General features: G+C 49.0%; 1 protein-coding gene across 4 annotated transcripts in view; it reads left to right on the forward strand.

Annotated features, from left to right (window-relative positions):
- The window catches only part of HCK (HCK proto-oncogene, Src family tyrosine kinase), a 43,042-nt gene extending 20,513 nt beyond the window's left edge, over window positions 1-22,529 (forward strand). For 2 of the 4 annotated variants that reach the window (XM_021078145.1, XM_021078144.1), the window contains exons 3-13: window positions 1,026-1,068; window positions 1,706-1,805; window positions 2,636-2,734; window positions 4,115-4,218; window positions 7,889-8,038; window positions 8,373-8,525; window positions 10,306-10,488; window positions 11,453-11,529; window positions 17,385-17,538; window positions 19,929-20,060; window positions 22,059-22,529. In XM_021078145.1, coding sequence (XP_020933804.1) covers window positions 1,026-1,068; window positions 1,706-1,805; window positions 2,636-2,734; window positions 4,115-4,218; window positions 7,889-8,038; window positions 8,373-8,525; window positions 10,306-10,488; window positions 11,453-11,529; window positions 17,385-17,538; window positions 19,929-20,060; window positions 22,059-22,261 — 1,398 coding nt within the window. In that variant the 3' untranslated portion in view covers window positions 22,262-22,529. Of the gene's footprint in view, window positions 1-1,025; window positions 1,069-1,702; window positions 1,806-2,635; window positions 2,735-4,114; window positions 4,219-7,888; window positions 8,039-8,372; window positions 8,526-10,305; window positions 10,489-11,452; window positions 11,530-17,384; window positions 17,539-19,928; window positions 20,061-22,058 lie in introns of all 4 variants that reach the window. The other 2 variants (XM_021078143.1, XM_021078142.1) reach the window with 1 other exon arrangement.

A 24,242-nucleotide genomic window follows, 5' to 3' on the forward strand; every position in this document is an offset into this window, starting at 1 on the left:
GAGGCTCTTGTCAGTTTGGTGTGGACCCTTGCAAACCTTTTTTCATGAATTTCCATTCCAGGGTGTTCAGTATGTGTCCAGATGAGTGAAGGATGTTTTATGTCCATGTGTCCTGTTTAGAATTCTGAAGAACTAGCTTTGTTCACTAACGATATATCTCTGGTTCCCTGGTGGCTCAGGGGGTTAAGGATCCAGCGCTGTCATTGCTGTAGCTCGGGTCACAGCTGTGGCGTGGGTTCAATTCCTGGCCGGGGAACTTCCACGTGCCACATGCACAGCCGAAAATAAAAAGTAAAATAATACATCTTTGAGGTCTAATTGTGCCAGGAACGAAGCAGCATCCTCTTATTAGGGCTGCCTGAGCACCGCAGCACAGGCGCCATCTCCCCTTTGGATGGATACTTAGGTTGTTTAATATACACAGTGGAGCCTTTATTTGGGGCCATGTCGGTAGACCAAGGGCTTCTTCAAACATGCCTTGGAAAGCACTGATTTAGACCAACCCCCTCACTGTATGTTGAGTGGAAGGAACAAGTCAGTGTCCTGCAGTATGTCCAAGGCTAAAGGCAGAGCCCACAAGCTGAGAGACCTGCATCTGTTTTTTTTTTTTGTTTGGTTTTTTTGTTTGTTTGTTTTTTGTTTTTTGGTTTTTTTTTGCTTTTTAAGGCCCCAACTGAGGCATATAGAGGTTTCCAGGCTAGGGGTGCAATTGGAGCTGCAGCTGCCAGCCTACACCACAGCCACAGCAACACCAGATCCTTAACCCACTGAGCAAGGCCAGGGATTGAACCTGAAACCTCGTGGTTGTTAGTTGGATTTGCTTCCGCTGCGCCACAATGGGAACTCCCAGACCTTCATTGTTATGCTGGCTGTGCACCTAATATGCTGTGTTACTTCGGGCACTTCCACAGCCCTCTCTGGGCCTCCTCCCACAACACACAGGGCTGGGATATCCTTTGGACATGGACCTTCATGGCTCCATACACACTATTGGATTCAACCCCCTGTCCCATTTCTCCCCACAGTGGCCAGACAGCAGCCAAAGCAACCCACCCGAGGCCACAGAGGGTAAGTATCTGGCAAACAGGTGCAGTGGTCTTGTAGTATGAAGAGAATTAGGTTAGGTTCTCAGTCAGAGCTTGGGGCAAAAATCCCAACCACCCTTGAAAATCCCCTAAACTGCCCCCAAAGTACTTTTATAGGCTATTGTGTTTCTATAACGCTGTTTCGTAACGTGAACAAAATCCCATTAGCTTTTTCTTTCTTTTTTTTTTTTTTTTTTTCCTTTTTACAGCTGCACCTGTGGCATACAGAAGTTCCCAGGCCAGGGGTCAAATGTGAGCTACAGCTGCAGCCTACCCCATAGCCATAGCAACACTGGATCCAAGCTGCATCTGTGACCTATGCTGTAGCTTACAGCAAAACCAGATCCTTAGCCCACTGAGTGAGGCCAGGGGTCAGACCTGCATCCTCACAGAGACATCATCAGGTCCTTGACCTGAGCCACAATGGGAACTCAAAAACTTCGCTAGCTTTAAACTCTAGAATCACACCCAGCACACCAAGATGCTTACTTATATATACCGTGAGACAGACACATGAGGGGGTATAGGGCTGGGTACCAGGTGTTGGGGTGGGAAACACCCAGGGCTGTGGGAATGCTCACGTAAAGCCTTACCATCCTATGTGTCTCTCTTCCCAGCAGGTTCTGAGGACATCATTGTGGTTGCCCTGTATGACTACGAGGCCATTCACCATGAAGACCTCAGTTTCCAGAAGGGGGATCAGATGGTGGTCCTGGAGGAGTGAGTCCTCATTCCACTCCCTGCCCCAAGACATACCCATCTCTAACACTCAATTCTGCTCTCTTTTGTGCTTCAGTTAAAAACTTGATAGACTACATTATACTAGAGTGTAAATGACTAATGAGAACCTATTACCAATAAAGGAAGAAGGGTTTCCTGCTAAGCTGGGTTAAAGCCACAATAAAGGGGCTTGTGCACTTGCCAATGTCACACATCCAGGCAAGAATGGACAGCTGAAAAGGCTTTCTCGGGGAAGCCTTCCTCAGGCACCTGTGACTAAACTGTAGACTTACCTATGGACCAGACGTTGTTGAGGTGACTTTGCATTCAGAAATCCATGGATCGCTGAGTTGATGACCTCCAACCTCCTGCAGTGTTCACCAGCCGTGGCTGTAGTGTCCAGTATATATTGGGGCCCAAGGATGGGAGTGGTTATGCTTGGTCAGATTCCTGAGCCCACTCCCTCTGGCTCTTGGCCCCAATGGGCTACTGCGAATCTGCCATGAGCACAGGGCCCCATCTCACATATGGAGAATTAGGCAAAAGACACAAGTCCAGAGAATAAAGGTGAGGCTAGAGCTGTGGGCTATGAATGTGGGGACAGGGCTTGATTCCAGCCCTAGATGGACCCAGGGATTCAGAGTGGGGGCTGTTGTGAGGACACTTACCTTAATCATGGGGTGCAGACTGGGGGCTGGGACTCTAGTGACCCCGCCCCTCATCCCACCAGCTTTCTGGGGTTGGGGGGATTCTAGGCCAAGGCTGGGGGCCCAAGAGGACCAGGGGTGGTTCTCCTGCCCCCTGACCCCTTTGTTGCCCCTGTCCCCCAGGTCTGGGGAGTGGTGGAGAGCTCGATCCCTCGCCACCCGGAACGAGGGCTACATCCCAAGCAACTATGTTGCCCGCGTCAACTCTCTGGAGACAGAGGAGTAAGTATTCTATTTCCCTGCCCACCAGAAGGAAGCATGGGCAGAGTCAGCTTTGTTCCTACCTTGGGGCTTTTGCAGTCACTGTCTCTCCTGCCTGGCATACTCTTCCTAGGCTTTTTGCTGGCTGGCTCCTTCTCATCCTTCAGGTCTCAGAGAGGCCTTCCTGGGCCACCCTGTCTCAAGCAGGTCCCCTCTGTGACTCTCTCTCTCATGGAAACTGGTTTTATTCCCTTTTGAACACTTCTCATGAGCAAAAACGATCTTATTTCTTTGGCTGTTCACAGGTTCACTGTCTGGCTCCCCCACGAGAAGGGGAGCGCACGAGAGCAGGGACCTTGCCTGTCTGCTGCATCCCCTGCACAGGCTGGCATGCAGTCAGTGCTCAATGAATGTTTGTTGGATAAAGTATACAGTTGCTTTAGAGAGGGTCCTCTGAGAGCCAAGCCAGCTCACTCCAGGGCGTCATCTCTCATGTGACTCATTCAGCAAACATGTGCCTGTGCCGCACCTAGCTTTGTGCCAGGCTGGGGGCTGCAGAACAAATGAGACACCCCCAGCCCTCAAGGAGAGCCCAATAACCCTTCATTCTTGGCTGCAGTTTCTTTGTGTCTAACTTGACTCTGAAAACATAGAATTATACTTCATTTGTCCATCCATCTGTCCATCCACCCGGTCATCCCACAGACACTTGCTGGGGACCTCCCGTACCCCCAGCCCTATTCCAGGGGTACTAGGTGACTCAGGGAGGGCTCCTCCCTGGAGATGTTCACAGTTTGGGGTGAGACCGACAAATAAAAAGATGGCTCTACTCTAAGGTGGCAAGAGACCCAGTTCAGAATCAGCCAAACAGTTGAAAACTGACCCCATGTTTTTTTCTCCTTTGCTTCCTCCCTCTAGCTAGATGGTACTGTGGGTTTGGGATGCTGGCCTGTTAAAAATTAAAACGTTTGGGCTTTTCCCATCTTAAAGTCACCCCTTTCTTAGTGTGCATGAAACCTCTCTGTCCTGTGGAATCTCCCCTCTGTGGCCACAGTGAAGCCCCCACGGCCATCGCTGACCCTTCTGTCCTGGACCTCCCCCAGCACAGCCCCTACAAGCCACAGGGGGTCTCAGCCATTTCTGTCTCCCTCTAGGCTTTCTCTGGGGCATCCGTGCCCTGCTCCCGCTCTGGGTGAGGTACAGTGCAGGATTTTGTAAGTGTTCAAAGCCGCAAGCCGGGGAGCTTTTAATATCAAAAGAATGGCTGTTTTCCCCCCAAAAGAAGCTTTGCGCAAAACAGATACCAGGTCTTTGGGATCCCAGTGCTGGATGAGAGGGCTGAGAGTGAGTGGAACAGGACTGCCTGTCGCTGGTTCACACGCTGCCCCCCCTTCTCTCCAGGTGGTTCTTCAAGGGCATCAGCCGGAAGGATGCAGAGCGCCAACTCCTGGCCCCAGGGAACGTGCTGGGCTCCTTCATGATCCGGGACAGTGAGACCACCAAAGGTGATGCTGGCCTTCCCAGCCCTGGGTCCCCGACCACGCTCCCCAAGGGTGTTCCAGACACAACTGGCCACCAGTCCTCCTTCGGGAATGCCCTGGGGTTGGGGGTGCTGGACGACTTGCCCAGCTCCCTATGGCTACCAGGCTTCCTCCTGCCCTTTGCTCAAGCCTGTTTCTGGCTGTCCCAGTCCCCCTAGGTGCCAACTTAGGTCAAAGGAAGTAGGAGGTGGGGTTACTGCCCTGAAGAACAACATCCTGCTGAACTTGATCTTCATTAGCTTATAATCTTTTAAATACTCATCAAGATGCATCTTGTCCACAAGCCTGACTCCTCCCTTCCTCCATAAGGAAGTGGGGTGGGCTCAGGCCACGTGGAGCCCCAATCCAGCCTCCTCTGGGACCTGGCTTAGAAAGGCTCCTTTGAGATATTTGGAAGTTTTCATGTTGGCAACCTGCTTCCCGAAATCCCTATGAGGTGAGGGTGACCTTGTGTGCGGTCATTGCACAGGAGGCAAGAGAAATGCCCCCAAATCGTCGCATACTTCCACCTGGCATCAACTGAGGCCAATTTCCCCATAGGAATGAGTGGAAGTAGGAGTTTTCGTGGTTTCAGATTTGTCACACAAAGTGCACCTTTATTTTATTTTTTACTTTTTCGTCTTTTTTTTTTTTTTTTTTTTTTGTCATTTCTAGGGCCACTCCCGCAGCATATGGAGGTTCCCAGGCTAGAGATCTAATCAGAGCTGTAGCCGCCAGCCTACACCAGAGCCACAGCAATGCCAGATCTGAGCCACGTCTGCAACCTACACCACAGCTCACAGCAACGCCGGATCCTTAACCCACTGAGCAAGGCTAGGGATCAAGCCTGCAACCTCATGGTTCCTAGTCAGATTCGTTAACCACTGAGCCATGGCAGGAACTCCCCAAAGTGCACCTTTAGACTCAAGACTGCTTAGTTCAAATCTAGAAAAAAAAAAAAAAAATCCTTGGGGAGTTCCTGCTGTGGCTCAGCAGGTTAACCAACCCAACTAGTATCCATGAAGACGCAGGTTAGACCTCTGGCCTTGCTCAGTGGGTCAGGGATCCAGTGTTGCCATGAGCTGTGGTGTAGGTCGCAGACACAGCTCAGATCCCCAGGCGCCGTGGCTGTGGTGTAGGCCGGCATCTGTATCTCCGATTCAACCCCTAGCCTGGGAACTTCCGTATGCTGTGGGTGCAGACCCAAAAAAAACCCCAAAAAACAAATCTAGCAGTAAATTGTATGAAGTGTGACCTCACAGTATCCTGGACAGACAGATTTGGGGACGTCAATCAGAGGCATCTGTGTGGCTTTCTACTCGCCCCCAGGTATCTGAATTGGGGAAGCCACTCATCAGTGTTTTGGGTCAGCAAATGTTTAGGCTTTATGTTCTCCCACCCAACAAGCCCCCTAGCAGCCCCCAGAGGAAAAGAAATCGGACAAAAAGGTAAAGCCACACACACCTCTCGGGTCTTCTATTCCTGCTGGGCCATCCTGCACGTGGGGCAGAGCAACTGCAGAAACAGCGGCAGGAAAGTGAGCCTGGGCCACTGTCACAGCCCTCAGAGGTAGTGGCATAGGCCAGTTAACCAATTCGACGAAATTTACAGCATGAGTGCCCTTGGATTCTGCCCCTCCCCACCCAGCATCAGCCAAGCAGCCTCTCCTTGACTGGGCAGAGTGGCTAAGAGTGGGTTCTCAGAGCCAGATACCTGGCTTTTATATTTTTTGGCCATGCCTGCAGCATGAGGATGTTCCCAGGCCAAGGACTGAACTCATGCCACAGCAATAACCAGAACCACAGCAGTAACCAGAGCCACAGCAGTGACCATGTGGGGTCCTTAACCCACTAAGCCATCATGGAACTCCCAGACACCTGGGTTTGAATCCCAGCTCTGACCCTTACAAGCTGTGTGACTGCAGTTGAATTACTTCACCTTCCTGGAACTCAGTCTCCTCATCTATAACATTGTCATCATATAAAACCTCTGCCTCATGAGGTTATTCATTCCTTATAACGCATAATATAATTGGTTATAATGCATATAACTGTAATTCATTATAATGAACATTATTCCTATTTATTCATTATTCATTCACACAAGGTTCTTTAGACAGTGGCTAGCATGTACTGTCAACAGTTATTCATGCAACAATTTGTTTGTTTATTTTTTTAGGGCCACACACACCACATACGGAAGTTGCCAGACTCGGGGTCAAATCAGAGCTACAGCTGCCGGCCTACACCACAGCCACAGCAATGTAGCCACATCTGTGACCTATACCACAGCTCACGGCAACACAGGATCCCTGACCCACTGAGCAAGGCAAAGAATTGAACCCACATCCTCATGGATACTAGTTGGATTCATTTCTGCTGCACCACAATAGGAACTCCCCATGCAACAATTTAAATCTCCTCCCAAATCCTATGACATAGCGCTATGGCGGTGGAGAAAACTGAGAGACGGGTTAGTAACTTGCTCAAGGACACACAGCTCACCAGTGGCAGAACTGTGGCCATGGGCCGAAAGAGGTGTGTGTTTCCGCTCTACGAGGCCATGTGCATTAGGTTCCTACTGCCGGTGTAACAAATTATAAGCTCAGTGGCTTAAAACAAGATAAATTAATTATCTTATGGTTCTGCGGGTCAGAAGTCTGAAATCAGGTTCAATGGGCTCAAGGGAAGGTGTCAGCAGGACTGGTCCCTCTTGGAGGCTTCAGAAAAGAATCTGTTTCTTTGCCTGTTTCAGCTTGTGGAGCCACCAGCATCCCTTGGCCAGTGGCGCCTTTCTCACATCTCTCCAACCCCAACTTCCTATCCTACTTTGACCTTCTTACCTCCTCTTATAAAGACCCTTGTGATGACACTGGGCCTACCAGGATAATCAGATTAGAATTTTTTGTTTGTTCACTTATTTTACCTTTTTACTTTTTACCAAAGTGGTGTGGAATTTGGGCTTTTGTGATTGATTGATTGATTGATAGACAGATAGATAAAGAAATAATAATGAAAGCATTCCTGTTGTGGCTTAGCAGAAACAGACCCAACTGGTATCCCTGAGGACACAGGTTCGATCCCTGGCCTCGCTCAGTGGGTTAAGGATCCGGCGTTACCATGAGCTGTGGTGTAGGTCAAAGATGTGGCTCAGATCTGGCATTGCTGTGGCTGTGGTGTAGGCTGGCAGCTGTAGCCCTGATTTGACCCCTAGCCTGGGAACTTCCACATGCCACAGGTGTGGCCCTAAAAAGCAAAAAAAAAAAAGAAGAAGAAGAAGATAAAGAAAAGAAATAATAATGAAGATGATGCCAGCCAACTTTTACCGAGTGTTTACATCCTGAGTACAAGCATTACTTCTTTTAACCATCAAGCAATGTGACGAGGCAAGGAGCTATGACCAATCTCATTTTATAGATGAGGAAACTGAGGCACAGAGAGGTGGTATGGTCACTTGCCCAAGGTCTCACAGCTGGAAATGGAGCAGCCTGATGAGCACCCAGGCAGCCTGACTCCACAGCCCATTCCTACCTTATACTCTGCTGTGCAGGTGCCAGGACAGTGCCTGCAGTGGCCTGACAGGGGGTCAGGGGTGCTGACATGGGATGGTCAGCCTTTGAGCCAACTCCTGCGGGGTTTCTCTCCCGCCCTTCCAGGGAGCTACTCTTTGTCCGTGCGAGACTACGACCCCCAGCACAGGGACACGGTGAAGCATTACAAGATCCGGACCCTGGACAGCGGGGGCTTCTACATCTCCCCACGGAGCACTTTCAACACCCTGCAGGAGCTGGTGGCCCACTACAAGAGTGAGTCCCGCCCAGCCTGCCTCCCAGTGCCTGCCTGGCTCCCGGGAAGCCCGCTCGAGGGAGCACTGCGGCCTGGGAGGCTGCTGAGGTTTTCCTGACCCTCCCTGGATAAATAGTTGCTTTGGATTCTCCTGAAGTCTTAGGTCTGTTGAGCAGGAGGGCAGAGGTGGCATCTCACCTATCCTCTTGGGAATGTCCCCCAGGTGGGCGGAGGGAGAGGGAACTGTTTGGAATATGAGCCCAATGCCAAGGACCAAGCAGGGAGGCTTCCAAGGGGAAGCTCGTGCCTGGCTTGGAGCTGACCACTCTCGACTGACCAGGGGCTCTGTTCCAGAGGGGAGCGACGGGCTTTGCCAGAAGCTGACCGTGCCCTGCGTGTCCTCCAAGCCCCAGAAGCCTTGGGAGAAAGATGCCTGGGAGATCCCCCGGGAGTCCCTCAAGATGGAGAAGAGACTTGGAGCGGGGCAGTTTGGGGAAGTCTGGCTGGGTAAGGACCCAGGCCCAGGGCAGGGAGGGGAGAGGGAGGTCCTTGCTTCCGGGAACAGCCTGAGGCAAAGTGTGACTGCCGTCCTGGGTTGAGGGGAGATTTGAATAGCAGCCATAAAGGAGCAATTCCTCTGATAGCAAACCAAATTGTCCTGCCATGCAAACACTGATTTGCCTTTAAGGCTAGGCCTGTCCTGGGGTCAAAAACTCTCTTCTGGAAAGCAGAGGTCCCAGATGAGGAATCCATCCCCCTCCTAGGGAGCTGGGACAGTTTGGGATTGAGATAACCAGAGCATCTCTTAGGATGATGAAAATTAAGCATGCACAAGTAGGGAGTTCCCATTGTGGTTCAGTGCATTAAGAAGCCCACTAGTGTCTGTGAGGATGAAGGTTTGATCACGGCCTCACTCAGTAGGTTAAGGATCTGGCATTGTCACAAGCTGCAGCATAGGTCAAAGATGCAGCTCGGATCTGGCATTGCTGTGGCTGTGGCACGGGCTGGCAGCTGCAGCTCTGATATGACCCCTAGCCTGGGAATTTCCAATATGCCAATGAATGAGGCCCTTAAAAAAAAAAAAGAATGTGGAAGTATAGCTTGGAGATTTCCAGGTGAGTTTAGTGTTGGCAGCTGATGAATAAGCTGTTTTGAGTCCTGCCATGTGCCCAGCACCATGCTAAGAAATGGCAGAGCACCCAAAAGGCATATTCCACCCCTGCCATCCTGCCTCTAATAACCTGAGAATAGCAAAACCTGCTTTGCAGAACTGTGGGGTAGACGCAATGCCTGGCCAAGTGCCTGGTGCTCCGCATTGTGTTTATACTCCACCACGTTCCTAATGGGAACAAAGACAACTTAGAGAGATGCAAACAGTTCAGCCAGGAAAAAAAATGCATTTAAAAATCTATGTATTTGAACTATATTTATCGAGAGCCTACTATGTTCCAGGCACTAAATAAGAGAATGTGGCAGAGAAAGTATGGTGAGGAAGGTAAGACAGATTGGACTGATGATGCAGGAAAACAAAAAAATACTACATAAGGGCTTAGACTCTTACTACAGGAAGACCTCAAATCTGGGTTAGAGCTTCCTGGCAGCCAAAGCAAAAATGGAAACATAAACAACAATGAGATTTACAAGATCGACAAGATGAAGCAGGGGAAGGGTGGGGGTGAGGTGAGGGAAAAACATGTGCAAAGTCCCTGTGGGGGGAGGGGGAGCTGGATGCTTGAGGGACTGAATGGCATGCAGGCTGACTGGTGCACAAAAGGCAAGGGGGACTTGGTGGATGATGAGGCAAGGTGGGCAAGGCCAGATTACGCAGGGCCTTGTGGACCCTGATAAAGCTGGTATTTAATTGGATGACAGTGTTAATATTAAGTAAAACATTTTAAGCAAAGATGGGGTGTGTGTATAAGTGTTGACAAAACAAAGGTGAGTGTGTGTATGAGCAAGTGACCTAATCCGAGTGATGTTTTAAGGTTCTTCTTTCATCCCTGCAAGAGCCTTTTGAAGGCTGTGCTGATTTCCACTTTACAGATGAGGAAACCACAGCTCAGAGAGGTTAAGTAACTTGCCCAAGGGCACAGAGCTAGGAAGTGGTGGTCCACCCTTCCAGATCACATCTGTCTGAGGCCAAAGCCCGTGCCTCCCCTTCCCTCTCTAAGGACTGAGAAGGGCAGGGAAGGCTTTCTGGAGGAGGCCGGTCTATAGCCGGGTTTTCGGGATAGTGGGAAAAGAGCATGGGTCCTGACCGCCTTCCCTGCGCCCCGTCCCGCTCCAGCCACCTACAACAAGCACACCAAGGTGGCCGTGAAGACCATGAAGCCCGGGAGCATGTCTGTGGAGGCCTTCCTGGCAGAAGCCAACCTGATGAAAACTCTGCAGCACGACAAGCTGGTGAAGCTGCACGCGGTGGTCACCACGGAAGAGCCCATCTACATCATCACGGAGTTCATGGCCAAAGGTGCTGCATGCTGGGGGCTGAGGGGTGTGGGCTGTGGCTCTTACTGGTCACTGGCAGACTCCAAGGAGACTCTGACATGGCCTTTGCCTTCAAGATGCCCCCAGTCTGGCCAGGAGCCCTTCTGACAAGTACTCATTGAGCACACACACATGCAACCGCCCAGCCCCCTCCTGGTTAAGGGGATGAAAGCATGTTGGGGGGATGCCAGGGGAAGGGGAGCCCATGGGCCACAGGGAGGGGGTAGCACCAGAACCCCCATGGGTGATAGGAGAAGCAGCTTCTATGGGTTTACTGTGAGCCCTAGAGGCGGGCGTGACTCCTTCAGCTCCACCCACCATCAGCCACCTTCCTTGGATGGACCAGTGCTCCAGAAAAGAGAGTCAGCAACGTGTCCCTTAAGAGTTGGCAAAGCATCCATGCCAGGCTGCCCCCATCCACCTACACACGATCCGAGAAGCCCCTACCCATTTTTCAATATACAGAAACATCTCACACAATCTCCATTTTTTTTCATAGCCACACCCACAGAATATAGAAGTTCCCAGGGCCAGGGATTGAATCTGAGCCACAGCTGTGACCTATGCCACAGCTGCGGCAATGCTGGGATTGAACCTGTGCCTCTATAGTGACCTGAGCTGCTGCAGTTGGATTCTTAACTCACTGTACCACAGCAGGAACTCCTCACATGATCTCCATTTGGAGTGATTTGAAATCTCTAAGTTTTTATCATTTATTTGCCAGCCTTATAAAACCATGGCCCCCAGTCATCCAGGCTCAGAAAGGTATCTGGGACAAAGAACCAGTCTAGCAATCACAAAGTCATTTTTTAAATGCTGAAATTCTATTTCTCAAACACTAGGAGTGGTAAAAAAATATTTTCACTTAAATCTATCACTGTGAATAATCTTAACCACACACTAAAGTCATGAGACTAGTAAATGTTGCTTCCCTCTCCCCCACACAGGCAGCCTGCTTGACTTCCTGAAAAGTGAAGAAGGCAGCAAGCAGCCTTTGCAAAAACTCATCGACTTCTCGGCCCAGGTGAGAATCTAATGGGGAAGATGGAGGAGGAGGACAGGAATCCAACTATTTATTCAACAAGTATAGTATTGATCACATACTATAATAATGACAACAAGAGCTAACATTTATTGAGTTCTCAGGATAAAAGTATCCTGTTTAGGAGTTCTTACCATGGTTCAGTGGGTTAAGAATCCAGTTGCAGTGGCTCGGGTCGCTGCAGAGACACAAGTTCAATCCCCGGCCCGGCACAGTGGGTTAAAGTATCCAGTGGTACCCCAGCTGCTGGCATAGGTGTGGCTCAGATTCAGTCCCTGGCCTGGGAACTTCCACGTGCTGTGAGTGTGGCCATGAAAAAAAAAGAAAACAAAGTATCCTTTCTCTATGTGGCTTCTATGTACTAATTCACGTGTCTTCACATCAACCTTCTAGGGTGAGATTTTTGTTATCCATCCATTTGTAAGCAACCTCTTCAAAGCTCAGTAGCTTGAAACAGCAACTTATTATTTCCCATGATTCTGTGGGGTTGACTGGGGTTGGCTGAGTGGTTTTTTGGCTCCACATGGTGAAATGGAGGTCTCTCTTGTGGATGCAGTCTGCTGAGAGCTTGCCTGGGGCTACAATGTCCAAGGGGGTGGCTCATCTTCTGGGTCTCTCTCCAACGGCCCCACATCCCTCAATAGTGCAACCAGAGCTCCTCTACTTCATGGTGGCGAGGGTCCAACAGGGAGTCTTGCAAGGGACCTCGCCATAATGAGCAAGCGCCTATGAAGCCTCCGCTTGCATCGTGCTTGCTAATATCCCCTTGGCCAAAGCAAGTCTCATGGCCCAGACCAGAGTCAGCATAGGAGGGACTGCACAAGGGCATGAAGCCCAGAGGCATGGTTCACTGGGAGCACTGATGTAACAGTCTGGCCACAGGTAGGTAACTGTCATCCCATTTTACAGAATAGGAGATTGAGGCATAGAGAGAAAGTGAAGTACAGATGAGGAAACTGAGGCCCAGCGCAATGAATTTAGCTTGCCTAAATGACTGTGTTACTTTGGGGAGTTCCCACTGTGGCTCAGCAGGTTATGAACCAAACTAGGATCCATGAGGACGCAGGTTTGATCCCTGGCCCCACTCAGTGGGTTAAGGGTCCGGTGTTGCCATGAGCTGTGGTGTCGGTCGCAGATGTGGCTTGAATCCCATGTTGCTGTGGCTGTGGCGTAGGCAGGCAGCTGCAGCTTCCATTCAACCTCTAGCCTGGGAACCTCCATATCCCACAGGTGCAACCCTAAAAAGCAAAAAATATACATATAAATAAATAAATAAATTACTGTGTTACTTTGGGGGTACAGCAGTGAACAAAATGGAAAGTATCGCTGTTCTCTTAGGGTTGACAGTTATTAAACAACTGAGTCTCTTAGAGAGCCATGACCAAAGTGGTCCATGCTCACTGTCAAAAGAATGCTGTACCCAGCAAAATTAATAATGTATACAGATCACAGAAACGCTTCTTAAAACCCCATTTTCTTTCTCATCTTCCCGTCGCTCTCTGCAGCTCTTCTCACCCCCAGCCTGAGTGCTTCTCACTTCTCTCCTCTCTGACTCTTTGTGATCTGTGGGAAAACAGGGGAAGAAAGGGTGCTATGGCAGTACACGGCTGGAGTCGTCAGCCTGGTTCAGGAGAAATCCATGAAAGCTTCCCAGAGGAAGCCGTCTCGAGGCTGAGCCCTAAAGGATGAGTACAAGTTAGGCAGCTGAAAAGGAGAGGGAAGAGTAGTCTGGGCAGAAGAAACAGCCTGTATCAAAGCCCAAAGGGCAAACTAAGAACTCGGCCTGGTCAGTTGGGGCCTGGACTTGGCAAAAATGAAGAGGGCATGTCTTGCAGCCTGGAAGATGCTAAGGGGGATGGGCGCCTGGGCCTAGGGTTGGGCAGTCTGGAGATGACTAAGGCAGAGCTCATTTGGGTATGCAAATCCTGGGGAGGGACGGGGCAGGGGTATAATAAAAAGGCTTTACCTTCAAGCCTAGAATGCCAGGGGCATATGGAAATCAAGGCCTGGCATCTTCCTGTCACTGGGCCCTCTGGGGGAACAATAGTCTGGCCTGTTGCTAAACTATGATTGTCTAACTGGCAGAAACCTTGCTGGGTGTAAGGTCACTGGCTGGGGCAAGGGCCACTCTCCACATTACATAGACAGGAAAAGAGAAACCACAGGAGGGCAAGAGGTTCCAGGCCCTTGTGCATCCAGGAGCAAAGGTAGACTCAGAGCCCGGGGGCAGGAAGGAAGACCTGGGGGCCTGGTCTTCACCTCCAGTCCCAGAGAGGCTGTACAGCCTCAGATCCACAACGGGTCTCAGCCCCTTTATTTGTCAAATCAGGGAACTGGACATCTCCATGGGTCTCTAGTTTGCAAGCTTTTTTTCCTTTTTTTTTTTTAAACCATAACTTTATTGGTCAAATGAGTCATATAGAGCAGCCAAAAACTTAAAATAGGTCAAAACAGAGCTGCTCTGGTTGAAGGAGGTGGCCTTTTTTTTTTGTCCCCCAATCCTCAAAGTGACTTTGAGGTTATCAGCTGGATTCAGTGTGAAGAGCCCTGAGCTGGAATATCTCTACAGGCCCTTCCAGCTGATTCTGTGCTTCTCCCCTAATGCTCTCAGAAGCAAATCCACATCCCAATGCCTGACATCATGGCAGCCCACTTGGTGGTCATGAAATCCTACCACCTCATCGGCCGCCAGTGCTTAGACCAGCCCTGAACCCAATAAACCTATCTGCTGTTCATGTAGTTGACAAACCCTTGAGAAGCAACACTCGACGTACAGGGGCTTAGGAATCACATAGAGTTTTGCTACTGACCCCAGCTCTGCCTGGGTAGCTTTGAGCAAACTGCTTAACCTCTCTGAGCACCACTTCCCGCAATCATTTTGGCCACTGACGTGAATACTTATGTATCAGACTCTGTTCTACGCCCCTGATGTAAACTTAAGAGTACTAATCCTCACGTGACCCCATGGAAGAAGGTTCTGTTGTCCCCATTTTACAGAGAAGAAAAGTGAGGCACAGAGGGGTGAAGTAGCTTGCTCGAGACCACAGGGATGTGGGCTCAAATTGAGCTGGTCCAACCCAGAGTCACCTAGGCCTTATGGTCTGCTGTCTCCTGAGTGGGGTTAGTCCCACCCGTCCCACGGAGCTCATGGGCTCATGCGTGTCTGCCCCTGGGTACTGAAAAAATGGTACCCAGCATTAGTGCCTGCTCTGTGCCAAAAATTCAGGTAGAGTAATGGAGAAGCACACAGACCCTGAGCAGGGCTGTCAGATTTCCAGTCCTTGGGCCAGCGAGTTATTTTTCTGGGGTTCAGTTTTTTTGTGCTGGCATCAGTAGGACATCCCCCAAAACGGAGAACAAATCCTATTTAAGTATCATCTTAGGAGTAATGAAAAAGCTACAACGTCTGCCATTTATGCGATAGACATTGTTCTTCTAACTGTTCTTCTAAGAACTCCTTGTAAATTTTCCCCGCCCTCTAGGCCAAGACTCCATCCCATCCCACCCAAATCAGAATCAGAAAGTCACTGTTTTGTTGGAAAAGCTGGAGCCTCAGACCTCAGTGCCAGTGGCCACAGGTGCCCCCTGCTGGCCACTTTCCACAAGTGCACCATCCACTCGCCTCAACCCTTGAAGAGGCTGGTGCCTTGGTTTTGTCTGGCTGGTCACCCCACCTCCCCAGATAATCTCACCAGATTGTATACAGCTGCAGTTCTCCAGAGCTCTGGAGTTTGGGGTAATTAGAGGCAGCATGGGGCACTGGGAGTGGAAACCCACAGACTGGTTTGAGTCAGAATTTCCCTGGTGGTAAAAAAAAAAAAAAAAAAAAAGAATTTCCCTGGCAGTGTGATCTGAAAAAGGCATCCCCCCTCTGTACAAGAGAGATAGTGATAATGCCTGGCTCGAGCTCAAGGACATGGAAGGCCAGTTTATGAACTATAAATGCTTTTTTCCAAGTTTCCGAAGGTTAATCATAAACCTCTTTATGAGAGTTAAGGCACAAACCCTTAGAAGTGAAAAACATCTCTAAGGAAAAATCCCCCATCTTTGTGTCAGGTTTCCCGGGACCCACTGTGAATAAGAATCCTCCACACAGTCTATTAGTCACTCAGCAGCCATGATGACATTAAAATACACATCAACCATGGCACTCTCCTGCTCTAAGCCTCCTATCTTCCCTTCAGGCTCAGAATGCAAACTAACTTCTTTTCTAGTACAAACTACAGCAGCACCCTCTCCAGCTCAACTCCCCCCACTTTCCCTGTGGCATCTTCTGCTCAGCCGCCCATCCCATGAATCCCCAAGCTCATTCCTAGACTCTGGGCCTTTGCACATGACACTGTCTCTGCCAGGAATGCTCTTAATTTGCCACATTTATTATCATCACTCAGATCTTTGCCCAAAATTCACCTCCACAAAACAGCCTTCCCTGACCACCCAATCCAAAACAGCCCTCTACACTTCCTGTCCTGGTACTGGCTTTATCCTTTCTTTATGGTACTTATTACCACCTGCAGGGACTTTGCCTGGCTCCCCACCTGTACAAGTAATGCCTCGTACCCACGAGACACTCAGAAGGTATTTACTGAGCGACTAAATGAATTTTCCTTATCCCACCTTGAGGATGAGGGAGGCACAAGAGATATTGCAGACATATAGCACAGAGAACTCCACCCAGTATTCTGTGATAATCTCTGTGGGAAAAGAATCTGAGAGAGAATGGATATGTGTTTATGACTGGGTCACTTTGGTTTTTGTTTTTTTTTAAGAGCTGTACCTGCAGCATATGGAAGTTCCCAGGCTAGGGGTCAAATTGGAGCAGCAGCTGCCAGCCTACACCACAGCCACAGCAATGAAGGATCTGAGCCACGTCTGCAACCTACACCACAGCTCACGGCAACGCCAGACCCTTAACCCAATGAGCAAGGCCAGGGATCGAACCCATATCCTCATGGTCACTAGTCGGGTTCATTACTGCTGAGCCACAATGGGAACTCCTGAGTCACTTTGTATAATTCTGTACAATTTCTGTACAGCAGAAATTGTCACAACCTTGTAAATTAACTATACTTCACTAAAACTTAAAAAAAAAAAAACCCACCCAATACCCACTCCCTCAAAAAAAAAAAAAAGAGAGAGATGCAACAGAATATGATGTGAGCCTAGGTTGTTTCCGGAAAGGGAGATAGGGATGAAAGCCCGTGTGTGTGTGTGTGTGTGTGTGTGTGTGTGTGTGTGTGTGTGTGTGCGCGCACGCATACAGTTCCTAGAAAAATAATGTTTTTTGGAGTTCCCATCATGGCGCAGTGGTTAACAAATCCAACTAGGAACCATGAGGTTGCGGGTTCGATCCCTGGCCTTGCTCAGTGGGTTAAGGATCCGGCGGTGCGGTGAGCTGTGGTGTAGGTCACAGATACAGCTTGGATCCCGTGTTGCTGTGGCTCTGGCGTAGGCTGGTGGCTATAGCTCCGATTAGACCCCTAGCCTGGGAACCTCCATATGCCACGGGAGCGGCCCTAGAAAAGACCAAAAATAAATAAATAAGTAAATAAAATTAAAAAATAATGCTTTTTCCTCCTCCAAGTGTTCTCTTGAAGTCTTGGAACTCTAGAGAAAAGCCCCAAACTGACCCAGGCCCTGAAGATCCCCTCCACCTGGCTAGGTAGACAGAGAAATGTCCATCTGAGCCCGGGACCCTCCCACAAAAAAGGGGGGTGGGAGCTGGTGCATGTACTTTCCAGCCGTCTCACACTGGGACACTCTTCTGCTTTTGGGTGGGACCCCCACCGTGGGTTGGGCCAGATCTGAGCATAAGGGTGTCTCTGTTTTGGGTGAAGATTGCAGAAGGCATGGCCTTCATCGAGCAGAGGAACTACATCCACCGTGACCTCCGAGCCGCCAACATCTTGGTGTCTGGGTCCCTGGTGTGCAAGATTGCTGACTTCGGCCTGGCCCGGGTCATCGAGGACAATGAATACACAGCTCGGGAAGGTAGGGGATGCTGCTGAGGGCCCTGCGGGGCCCTCTTGGGTGGGTTGTGAGTTAAGACCTGTGAAAGTGATGGGTAAGACGCGAAGGTCTGTCCCATTATCCTCCGTGTGTTACAGGTTGGGCAGACTCCTTCCAGACATAGTGTCTTGGCTACAGAGTCTCCCCCAGTGACCCTGGTCAGTTTTAGATTGAGTTAGTCAAATCGCATCAAAAGTAAGGGTAAGAGCAAGTTTATGTGTAACAGACAAAGTGGGAAGAATCTAAATGTCCCTAAGTAGTAGAATGGATATTTAAATTGTGGTTCAGTGGGTTAAGAACCTGACTAATATCCATGAGGATGCAGGTTTGATCCCTGGCTTGGCTCAGCGGGTTAAGGATCTGGCATTGCTGCAAGCTGTGGTGCAGTTAGCAGACGCAGCTCAGATCCCGAGTTGCTGCAGCTGTGGGGGAGGCTGGTAGCTGCAGCACAGATTTGACCCCTACCCTGGGAACTTCCATATGCTGCAGGTGCAGCCCTAAAAAAGAGAAAAAAAAATTGTGGTACACACAATATAATATTATGTAGAAATGAGAAGTTACAAACGAGTGCCACCTGCTAAAAATGGGTGACTCTCACAGGCCTGATATTGAAATAAATCAGACCAAAAAAGCAGGTGCGGGATGGTTCCATTTATAGAAAATTCAGAAACTGGCAAACTTGTACGTGAAGGTTCACAGCAGCATTATTGTTAACAGCCAAAAAGGGGAAGCAACCCTAACATCCAGATACACAGAATGTGATACAGCCATACAACAGTGTGCTATTTGGCCATAAAAGGAAGGACGTATTAATATATCCTAAACATGGATAAACTTTGAAAACATCACGTTATGTGAAAGAAGCCAGACATAAGGACCACATATTGTATGACTCCATTTTATCTGAAATGCCCAGAACAAGCGAATCTATAAACAGAAAGTAGATGAACTCCACCCTAGGCTGGAGTGGGGAGCTGGAAAGAAATGGGGAGTGACTGCTCTGGTTTTGGGAAAGGATGATGAAAATACTTAAAAATTCACAATTTTGTGGAGTTCCCATCGTGGCACAGGGGAAATGAATCTGACTAGGAACCATGAGGTTGTGGGTTCAATCCCTGGCCTCGCTCAGTGGGTTAAGGATACGGCATTGCCATGAGCTGTGGTGTAGGTGGCAGACACAGCTCGGATCCCGTGTTGCTGTGGCTGTGGCTGTGGCCGGCAGCTGTGCCTCGGATTGGACCCCTAACCTGGGAACCTCCATATGCCGTGGGTTCGGCCCTAAAAAGCAAAAAAAAAAAAAAAAAAAAAAAAAAATATATATATATATATATATATTCACAATTTTGTGAATATACTAAAAGCCACCAAATTATACAGTTTAAGTGTTTAAGTGGTGAATTACACAGTCTGTGAATGTATCTCAATTAAACCTAAAAAAAAAAAAAAAAACCAGCCAAAACTCACTTATGGTGATAGATGTCAGATGTCAGGGAGCAGAAGGGAACCTTCTGAGATGCTGAAAGTATTCTGTATCTTGATCTGAGTGGCGATTCTGAGGGGATATACATATAGAACATGTATCAAGTTGTGTATGAAAGATTTGTACACTTTATATTTCATGTTTGTTACAATGCAATAAAAATCTAAGCTAAGAGTAACCGCTAAAAGAATAAGAATAGAAAGTATAATTGCTAAACCAGGAGAATACAAGCATGAATAAAAAAAACTCTCTCAAGCCCAAGGAAGGAAGGGATAGGGGAAAAAAAAAAACCTCACAGAGGATTTTCAAAACTTGACTAGGTACTCAATCATAAAGCGGTCAAAACAGACTCCAAATTTGAACACGTACCCTACACCCCACATTCACCAACCTCAGTGGAATTATGATAGAAATCACTCACAAAGGTTAACTGAACCCGTCCCGGGCCAGATGGAAGGAGGGGAGGGCTAGAGCAGTGGACACCCTGGGAATGGGGAAAACCTCAGACGCCAAAGACCGAATCTTCCCTTCCCCCACTGCCAGGGGTTAGGAGGCAGAGGCATCAGTTCTGCTGTCCCCAAATCTCCTGTGACCTCTTAGGACCCCACTTTTTAGGAGTTGCAGTTCACCAGGACATCAGCTGAATCAATGAGGTGGCCTCAGAGAGTGAGTTCTCGTCACATTCCAGGCACCTCTGCCCACCTGCCCATTTTAGCCATCTGTCCTCAGCATGGATGCTCCTTGCTTCCATGGAGGCCAGATTGACGGAAGTCGCAGCTCTGCAGGAGGCAGATGTTGGCAGCTGTACCTGCTGTCCTTGTCCCTCGCCCTTAGAGACCTAGCCCTGACTGCTCCCCAGCCTCCCCCTGACTCTGCTCTGTCCAAACCATAGGGGCCAAGTTCCCCATCAAATGGACAGCTCCTGAAGCCATCAACTTCGGCTCATTTACCATCAAGTCAGACGTCTGGTCCTTTGGTATCCTGCTGACGGAGATCGTTACCTACGGCCGGATCCCTTACCCAGGTAGGAGAGGGGCCATCGGCTTGGGGCTGCTTCCAGGGCCCAGCCTGGCTCCCTGCTCTTGTCCGTGTGTCCACTCGGACTGAGTTCTTGACCCTAACCATCAACCTCCCCTTGCCTGTCCCATCTCAGTTAAAGGCACATGATCCATCCAATTTCTCAATCCTGAAACCTGCGAGCTTCTTTGGCCCTTTCTCTGCTCTCAAACCTTTCAACATCCAAGAAGTCACAGGGTTCTGGCCATTTGACTCCAAAACATACCCCACATCTGCCTACTTCTAACCTTGCTTCCACTCACACCCAGGTCAATATCCTGTCTTACCTCGCTGGTGCAGTGGAGTGATCAGCCTCCTCTCTCTCCAACAGGCTGTTTTCCACCTGTGCCAGAATTTGTGCCAGATCTTATCCCTTCTCCACCTCTTTAATGGTCTCCCAGCATAATTAGGACAAAATCCCAAAATCCTAATTGTGGCCTTCAGGTCCTGTATGGTCCAGCCCCTGACTACTTCTCCAGCTTCATTTCATGCTGTACCCCACCGCCCAGTCATCTAAATACTATACATGTCCTGGTGCTTCTCATTTGCAATACCCGGTCTGTTTCATTCACAGCATTCATCACCATTGATGACTATATATTTGTTTGATATTTTCCCCACCAGACTGAGCTCTGTGAGGCCAGAAATCATGTCTGTGTTCCTCCCTGGGGCATCTGCACTGCCTACCTCTGTGCTTGGCATGTAGTGGGTGCTTCACTCTTTGACAAATTTATCCCGATGCCTATGGGCAAAACCCTACACTGAGTAGATCAGGGGGATTACAAAGACGTGCACGAAGATTGCCTGGGATTCAATAATAATGTTCTCTGTTCCTTGTTGGTTGGGATATCTCTCCTAGGGTGTCTGCAGCCAGAACACTAGGGAGAGGAGGCAAGGTGGATTTAAGAGTCCCTGAATTTTTAAATAAATAGTCCTGAGTCTTAGTCCTGTCCCCATCAACTATTACACTTTGAGAAATCCACTTGACTTGTACCCTAGTCCTTCATCTGTGAAAAATAGAGGTAATGGTGTCTACCTTGCAGAGGTAGTTGTGAAGATTAGAAATAAAAGGTGTAGGAGTTCCCACTGTGGCTCAGTGGGTTAAGAACTTGACATAGTGTCCACGAGGATGTGGGTTCAATCCCTGGCCTCACTCAGTACTTTCAGGATCCAGTGTTGCCACAAGCTGCAGCGTATGTTGCAGATATGGCTCAGATCTGGCATTGCTGTGGCCGTGGTGTATGGACATAGAACCTGGACATACGAATACATCTGGAGTTCAAGACTGGCAATATAAAATGGGGAATCATAGATGTTTATATGGTTGTTCTTGAGGATTACATAAACTTTAACTGAACGAGGAAATGTTCCCACTCATAGGGTGACACTGAGCCCACTGCCTGACTGTTCTGTGTTGAGGGTACACCAATAAAGTTCAGGCAATGGGTCATGGAACCCTGTATCCATTAGGAGGCATTAGGCTGCAAGTAACAAATTAACAGACTGAGTGGTGGGAACAATAGGTAAGTTGTTATTCCCCATTGTAAGGAGTGTGGCCTGGTGACTGGTTGGTTCAGCTGTTCAGTGGCTCTCAGGACTCTGGACTGGTTCCTCTTTGATTGTTGTCCCCATGTGGTCAGATGGCTGCCACAGCTCCAAACATCACCTTGTGTCACAGTGTCCAAAGGCAAGAGGAAGGGTGTATACTCCAAAGCCTCTTTTCCCATAAGGGAGAAACACCTTTCCTAAAAGTCTCTTGGGAGTCTCCCCCTCAGCTCCATTAGCCAAATCTGGGCACCATGCCCCTGCCTCACTGCAGGGGAAGCTGGGGTAGGGATGCCTGGCTTTCAGGATGGGAGGGCCTCAGCTCCCATTGGGAGGTGGGGAGTGATAGCTGTTAGGGAGGCAGCAGAGTCTACCACCCCGGCCCCAAGCCCTCCCTTTTTAATTCCGTGGCTTCTTCTAGGGATGTCAAACCCTGAGGTGATCCGGGCACTGGAGCACGGGTACCGGATGCCCCGACCAGAGCACTGCCCAGAGGAGCTCTACAACATCATGACTCGCTGCTGGAAGAACCACCCCGAGGAGCGGCCCACCTTCGAATATATCCAGAGCGTGCTGGATGACTTCTACACGGCCACCGAGAGCCAGTACCAACAGCAGCCTTGACTGGGGCGACCAGGGCAGGGCCAGGTGCCAAGGGCACCACCTGCTCAGTGCCCACTCACCCATCCCACTCTCAGACACCCACCCTCAGCTGTCAAGAGGGTAGGCTGGACTGGACAATCTCTTTTTGACTCTAGCGATTCACAATCTGCCATTTTTAAGACACCTCCAGTTGATATTTCTATTGCCTGGGACAGCGGGATTCTGGTTATAGCTGTGGTTTAGATGGGAAACTTTAACAATAATGAAATAAATATTTAAATCAAAGATATGAATGCTAAAGGTTTTACTAACAGTTGTCCTGCCAGTTCCTGAATATTTATTTATTTATTTTTTTGGTTTTTGCTGGATGACAAGTCAAGGGGGGGAAGGAACTTGCAAAGAGAAGTGGGATTAAAGGCTCAATGTCTTCTAACGCCCCAAGATGCTTTGCTGACTGTATTAGTTTCCTATGGCTTCTGCAACAAATTACCACAAGCTTGGTAGCTTAAAACAGCAACAAATTTATTATCTTATAGTCCCAAAGGTCAGAGTCTGTGAGTGGTTAGCAGGGCTGTTTGCTTTCTGGAGGTTCTAGGAGAGAATGGCTACCTTGCCTTTTTCAGCTTCTAGAAGATGCCCACATTCCTGACTTGCGGTTCCCTTCAGCTCATCACTCCAAATTCTGCGTCTTTCATCATATCTCCTTCTCTGACTTGGAGGGTCCTGCCTCCCTCTGTTACTCATAAGAACCCCTGTAATTACACTGGACCCGCCTGGATAATCCAGACTAATTTTTCCATCTTAAGATCCTTAACCACCTCTGTAAAGTCCAATTTGCTATGTAAGGTCACATTTTGAGAAGTTCCCGGAATTAGGACGTGGACATCTTGGGGGGGGTGGGGAGGAGGGTGGATCAGATGCGTTATTTCCCTGTCACACTGGATGGGTTTTTTGTCTCCAAGGAGCTGGGTCTGCCAGGATGACAGAAATGATTTTTCATGATCTAAGATGCTGGCCCTCCTGCCAAGCCCCATTGCTACAAAGTTGGTTGGTCTGGATCTCCCCCAGGGCTGAGGTAGCCCCTGCATTTCCTATGGCCAAGCAGCCATCACAGTTTTTGAGATGGCATCCATCATTGCAGGAGTCCTGAGAGCTGCAGATGTGGCTGCTGAGAGGTATCTGGTACCCTGTATGGGAAGCACTCAGTGGACAGGGGGAATGTGGGAAGGAGGCAGAGAAGACAAGGAAGCAGCGGGGTCTCCCTGCGTGTGGTCTCAGTTGAAAGTCCCTGGTGGTTAGCTCTGTACAGGGAGCAAAGAGAAGAGTTGGGCAGTCGGATGGGGACAAATGACATCTTTCTATATTATTGTATCCCCCAAAAGATCCATATCATGGCATTCACCAGGGTCCTATACAATTCTATGCTGAACTGATTCTGTAGCCCTGAGTAGCACAGAATCTAACAGTAGGCACTGAGCATAAATCTAGCACTGTTCCAGCTTACCTAGTTTATAACTGAATTTCTCTCTTACTTCCTGGTTTTGGAATGTGTCTTGGGGTATCTGAAATAAGAGCCCAGGGTCCTGTGATAGGAATTTCCACATTCAATTTGTGGTATACTAAATTGCTGTTCAGTAATCCACAGAGGAGGGGTATACTTCCCTGGCTCACTGATGTTGTTGAGACTGGCCATGGACTTGCTTTGGCCAACAGGATGTTAGCAGATATGATATAAGCAGAAGTCAGAAATGGCTTGTGTGGCTGAGAGTGCCCTCCAGCCTTTTGCCCTGAAGTGAACATGGTCTGAGGAAGATGACTGACATGCAGAATAGATCTGGATCCAATCTATAGCTTGGCTTTAAACCCAGCTGAGCACAGCCTCAGTCAACTGAACATGCGAAAGAGAGAAGTAAATGTTGGTTTTTTTCCTTTTTTTTTTTCTTTTTAGAGCTGAACTTTCAGCATATAGAAGTTCCCAGGCTAGGGGTTGAATCAGAGCTAC

Source organism: Sus scrofa, chromosome 17 (assembly GCF_000003025.6).
Source record: "Sus scrofa isolate TJ Tabasco breed Duroc chromosome 17, Sscrofa11.1, whole genome shotgun sequence".
Lineage (NCBI taxonomy): Eukaryota > Metazoa > Chordata > Mammalia > Artiodactyla > Suidae > Sus > Sus scrofa.